This window comes from Megalops cyprinoides, chromosome 17 (assembly GCF_013368585.1).
Source record: "Megalops cyprinoides isolate fMegCyp1 chromosome 17, fMegCyp1.pri, whole genome shotgun sequence".
Taxonomy (NCBI): domain Eukaryota; kingdom Metazoa; phylum Chordata; class Actinopteri; order Elopiformes; family Megalopidae; genus Megalops; species Megalops cyprinoides.
Genome location: NC_050599.1, coordinates 13,031,502 through 13,037,256, shown reverse-complemented (window position 1 = coordinate 13,037,256; position 5,755 = coordinate 13,031,502). Strand labels below are relative to the sequence as shown.

At 43.2% G+C, this 5,755-nt stretch overlaps 1 protein-coding gene across 1 annotated transcript; it reads right to left on the bottom strand.

Annotated features, from left to right (window-relative positions):
• Window positions 1-307: 307 nt before the first annotated feature.
• On the bottom strand, window positions 308-4,706 carry mycn (MYCN proto-oncogene, bHLH transcription factor). Its single transcript, XM_036550016.1, has 3 exons — window positions 4,597-4,706; window positions 3,389-4,076; window positions 308-1,130 (listed from the first exon to the last, which is right to left on the bottom strand). The coding sequence occupies exons 2-3, from the start codon at window positions 4,053-4,055 to the stop codon at window positions 475-477; spliced, it is 1,323 nt and encodes a 440-aa protein (XP_036405909.1). The 5' UTR covers window positions 4,056-4,076; window positions 4,597-4,706; the 3' UTR covers window positions 308-474.
• Between the last annotated feature and the right edge of the window lie 1,049 nt (window positions 4,707-5,755).

The window sequence follows — 5,755 nt, the reverse complement described above, 5'->3', positions numbered from 1 at the left end:
TACTGTGAAGTTGTGAAAGGCAAACTAAGGTCTGTGGACACTCCCACAATGTCCAGTGTAGCACAGACTCTTGCCAGGATTCAGTCTAACAACAACGTGATCTGTTCTTAGTTTAGACAAAGGAACTTAAGCAAATGTTATGTTTTTGCTCCACTCGCGAAACATCATCAGTCTCAAGTTGGTGAAACTTTACGAAAACTGCCATGCAAGGATGGATAAAAAGGTAACATTTGCTGAAACATATGACTCAAACTTAAAGCCAAAACACAGTGCAGTCAGATTGAGTCTAGTCTTCCTCTGTCTCCGGTATTGAGCAGTATCATATGGCCTTTGTCACGGTGAACCTGAATTCATACGGAAAAAGAGACGTGTTCTCTCCATCTTTCTGATGTGACTGGATTGAAAGCAAAACCCAACATTCTTAACGTCAAAAAATGTGCAAAAGTGGCAGTGAAAGTCCTGATAAAGGGTGGCTTAGCGAGTCCTTGCCTGCTCTAACCTCTTGATCAACTGCTGCCGCCGCGCCTGGAGCTTGTCTACCTCCTGCTGTAGCCGGCGCTCGTCCGCCTCCAGAGAGTGCACGTACTCCGTGGCCTTTTTCAGGATGACCACCTTGGCCGCCTTCTCGTTCCTGACCAGCTCGGGGACGTGGTCCCGCAGGGTGAGGAAGCTGGAGCGCAGGTCGTTACGCCGCTGCCTCTCCAGGATGTTGTGGTTCCGCCGCCGCTCGCTGTCCTCCGAGTCGGAGCCCCTGGGTGGGCTGTCGCTCTTTTTCAACCTCTGGGGGGCGCTGGCCTTGGCGGGCGCTCGCTGCGCCTCGCTCCTGACCTTCTTCGGGGGCGCGGGGGCGTCCTCGTCCTCGATGTAGGGCGATGGGGCAGCGTAGTTGTGCTGCTGGTGGATGGGGGCGCAGCGCTTGAGGAGTGCCTCCTGGGGCTTGCTGATGGACATGGCGCTGACCCCGGCGCCGCCGCTGCCGCTGCTCACCTTCGGCCGCACGGCGATGGTGATGGTGGCCACCGGCTTGCCGCCTGTGGACCGCCTCTTCTCCACCGTGACCACGTCGATCTCCTCCTCGTCCTCGTCCTCATCCTCTTCCTCATCCTCGTCTTCGTCATCGTCCTCGTCATCTGGAGAAAAAATAAATAAAGTTGCTTAATCAGTCTGACACACCCACGAGAGCATCTACAAAATGTTTGCTATGTATGTGAAGTGTCAGTTATGCACTGATAGAACAAACGTGTGCGAGTGAAGATTGCTCAATGGTATTACCCTGGGGAACACTTAGTGTCAAACAGTCAGCTGATCTGTCCCAAAAGTGGATTATGTGACAAACTACCAGACTGTCTGGATTTCTTTTCAATGTTATCCTCCTATGGCTTTCAATGCTACAGCATATACAGAATTAGTGAAGAAAAAAAAATAAACATTTCATGTGTGAACTTCTGTTAGTTGACAAATTCAGCTACTAAACATGCAGTGTAATTTCATTCACACCAAAAAGTGATAAGACTTAGAATCTCTTCAAATTTAGTGCTTCCCTTCATCTTGGGGTGAATAAAAGGCTTTTTATATGGTCTACTTTTCCCTTATCTGTGCAGAGATATTATAATAAGAACCCCTGTTTTCAAATTTGATTTAGAGCATTGAGTTCCCTTTGTTGTGTGCCTTCATGGCAAGTCAAACAGAGAAGCTGTAAAAATCTTCTTTCCTGATTGAGGATATCTTTATCGGCTAAGCCTCTCACAAGCAGTTTGGCATTTTACAGATTAGAGCGGGACACTTCAAATGCAACCTACAGGAAGCTGTCTGTACGCCTGGCTGAGAGAAGCTCAGATGAATATGTTTGTAAATACCACATGGAGACAGCGCACCAAACTCCGAGGGGGGAATTATAACAAAGGGCACTCCCACTTTCCGCCACTAACCGCAGTCTGTTGTGTGTTTCCTTTAAACGGATCCACGAGGAAGGAACAAGCCTGGTGCTGAAAGCACCGGAAAGCTCCATAATTGCCAGAATTATTCTATCTCGAACGTAGAGTAGCTGCAGTTGGTGGCTCTGCTTAAGCTAACGCTTTGGAGCCGTGCCAAGAAGACAGCTGTTGGGAGGCAGCTCTTGTTCAAAGCTGTCAGACTTTAAAGAGACAGAGCCCATTTTCAGCACTGGCCAGGGTGTCTGTCAGGCTCCTGAGCCCCTTTGCCAAGTTGTGGCTCCTTTTACTATTTCACGGATTGCATTTGGAGCAAATCTGCCACACAAAGAGAGTATGCTGGAGCCATTTGCCCGCTGATGTAATGCACTTGAATGAATGTAAATTTTCATTCTTGAATCCCATAGTAAATAATACACATATATTTGGGGGTGAAAATAAAAACTTATCACACACACACACACACACACATATTGTGTGGCTGAAACACAAGATGCACATATTCAGTGAATAACCAATGAAACAATGTTAAAACTTCAGCATATTCAAGATCTCATCACAGTATTAGTAATTCTGAGCACAAAGCTCACTTGTGCCCATCTTCACTTACTTAATGCATAACACAAGTTTGTAAATCTATACCTACGAAAACTATGGAAATGCATACTTACCAATGGACCACAAAATAAAACCATTATTATTTGGTCATACACAATGAAAACAGTAAAACCAGTCTGTATCATAAAAAACCTCACTTTCAAATAATCACATGTACCCCCCATGTTTTCTGGAGCATCTCATTCTAAAAGGGCCAATGTAGGCCATTGTATCCTGTTAAATAATCTAAGACCCTCACCCAAAGCCACCTTGACTGTTTGATGTTGCGTTAAATATAACCTTAGCTCATTTTGCGCTGACGCCAACTAGGTATAAGTTCATTTGTAATTCCACAAGAAAGGTAATATTTTTACCGCCATCTGCTGGATGATGCGTTTGGATATTACAGTAACCGTGTACACCATGTTCCTGCCTATTGCAGATTAACCCAGTAGGTTTATCTGATTGACTGGAACGCAAGTGCACAAGGTAATCCCATTTACGATCTGTCAAAGGACAGAAAACTGTACCACTACCACCTCCTCTACCGATGCGTCACCAGCTACTGCAGTTAATAAAAAACTTTATTGTTGTTGTTGTTGTTCTTGTTGTTGTTGTTGTTATTATTATTATTATTATTATTATTATTATTATTATTATTAATGTATTCTTTATATTTGGAATTTTAAGTGGCTAATTTTAAGACGGCTTCTGAACCTAAGAATAATTGAACAATAATGCATAAATTCGGAGCATTTGCTTTTACAGGATATCGACCTTGGGAACCAAATACTTGTCCTTGAAAAGAAACATAACTTCTGAATAGTATCATCCCCTCACAAAGCACCCGCTCCACTTACCCGAGTCGCTCGGGGTGTCGTCGGCATTACTGTTGGCAGCGGATGAAGGGACTATCCCAGGTGGACTTCTGTTGTTGTTGCTGCTACTGGTGGTGGTGCCGCAGCTGCTGCTGGTGGTTTTGTTGACAGGGAACGGGAAAACTACGGCAGGGTCCACACACTCCGAGACAGAACTGTTCAACTCCGCCGCCTTGGTTTCTGTGCTGTTACTCGCTCCACAACTGGCAACCGTGGCAATCGCTTTACCGAGCTTCTCGTTCACCACCCGTTCGAGCTTTTCTCTGGCCGAAAAACCACTCCACATGCAGTCTTGAATGATGATAGAGTTGAGGTTACTTTCCAAGGCTGACCCGAAAAGGTCCCCGTCCGATGCTCCCCAAATGTCGTCTTCGGGAAGTAAAAGGAGTTCCGAAGCCCAGTCCAGTGGGTTTGATAATCCAAACCCCATCGAACCGGAGTCTCCGGATGCCGAAGCCAGCTCCCCCGGGAGGCCGGCTCTGCTAGGGGAGAGGGGGGGCGTGGGCAGCAACTCGAATTTCTTCCAGATGTCCTCCCCAGGTGGAGCCGAGTCAGGACCGCAGAAATAGAAATCATCTTCATCCGGATAAAAGCAAGGTTGTAAGGAGTCAAACTCCAAATCGGAATTTTTACTTATGACCGCTGGCATTCTCTACCGTGGAAAGACACCCTAAACGCAGAGACACCATCATTTTACGACATTGTCACCTATGGTTAACATATCGTTAAAAACGCTATAATTATAGAACACCGAACAATATTGTCACCAACACGTTTATTATGATATCAACAATAATCATTACACTGCAAAAAGAAATATAATATTTTACTCACAGCGTGATCTCTGGTCAAAATAAAAATGAATAAACAGGAATAAAATAATTCAGTTGTGTACCGTAAATACGTTTCATGGAAGTAAAACAATCTACAATAAGTGAAACCTGTATCGGTGAACGTGTTGCTGTGCTTGTATTTGTCAGGAACAAGCACTTTAGTGCAACACTGCCAACTAAACCAGACAACTCACATTGCTGTGTGGCTATATTATTTCACACCATTTTTATATATAAGTAAATAGAAAAAAAAGAAAAATAAGATTTAACAACGACTCTGAATAATAAAAAAAATACAATTATTCTCCAACAAATACGTTCTACTTATCAGTTCACATGGATGTCAAATAACCTTACCTCGCAATGGCTGTAGATCTGCACTGTGTCGTCTGATGTTTACAGCAGTCAAGAGACTCTTTACTTGAGCTAGTCATCTACCGCTCTGATAGCAGGCAGAGTACTGTCGGGAGAACTCTGGTGCGTCTGAATATTACTCTAACTCTAAAATCTGAGTACGCCCGAAGGAAAAAAATCCAAATATTCTCCACCCACAGAGGGGCGGGACTTGGTGCTGGTGCTGGTGAGGGGGGGTCTTACATTGGTACCGCGAGCTATCAGCGTAATGAGTTTAAGACTGAAAAGGGAGGGAAAGAACAGACGCTGTCAACTTCATATTCCTTTCATTATTATTTTTAAATTGATATTTTGAAACATCCAAGGAATAGTGGTTATATGGTATGTTTGTAGGCGCTGTAGTTGGAATTATATCTGAATTTTGCATGTGATGTCCTCTGTATTTCAGAATCCAAATTGATTATGGAACCATCCGCTTGTATTTATTTTTAACTGTACTGGGAAGTACCTAAAATGTTTTATACCCCCTCCGATCATTTAACAGGTGAATATACGGACATTTCAATCGATTTCTCACTATTACTGCCTATGAAAGCCACTGCTCTATGATTAAAAAGTGTTTGAATTCTGCGCCCTCTTGTGGACGAAGTCAACGCTCTACATCGACTGTTATGTTTCATTTTCACTGGTCTATGTTTTTTTCCATGCATTCTGTGTTATGTAAAGCTTGACGTGTTGTTTATTAATTATTTATAATATATTAGCTATGTGTTTGATCTTTTATCTTTCATGCAGTCGTACACTGACTGATTAGGACTAATTGTCCCTCTCACAAACTGTTTACACAGTTGATTGCACTGAAGCTTGCAGGAGAGTCTTGCTCTGAGAGCACAAATGAAATGTGTGGAGCATCATTTATTACCTCTGATGACTGTTCAGAATGCATATGTGTGATTTTCCAAATTTAAATGATCCTGTTTGAAACCAAGGCTGTTTTCTTGAGTGTTTTGACATTTCGATTTGTAATGAAATGCATTCAGCTGCTATTGCAAGATGTTACTTTTGAGAAACCCTGTTTAATATTATGTGCTGAATGTCAGTATGAAACAAAGAAGCTCCTAAATTAATCAATTAATAGGGTGTAAAACAGTTATCCTCTATA

What these genes read in the sequence shown, in the direction of transcription:
- mycn (XM_036550016.1), bottom strand. Translation starts at nt 4,055, where the DNA reads ATGCCAGCGGTCATAAGTAAAAATTCCGATTTGGAGTTTGACTCCTTA. An exon ending in CGACACCCCGAGCGACTCGG is followed by an intron (nt 1,131 to 3,388) that starts GTAAGTGGAGCG and finishes TTTTTTCTCCAG; the next exon opens with ATGACGAGGACGATGACGAA.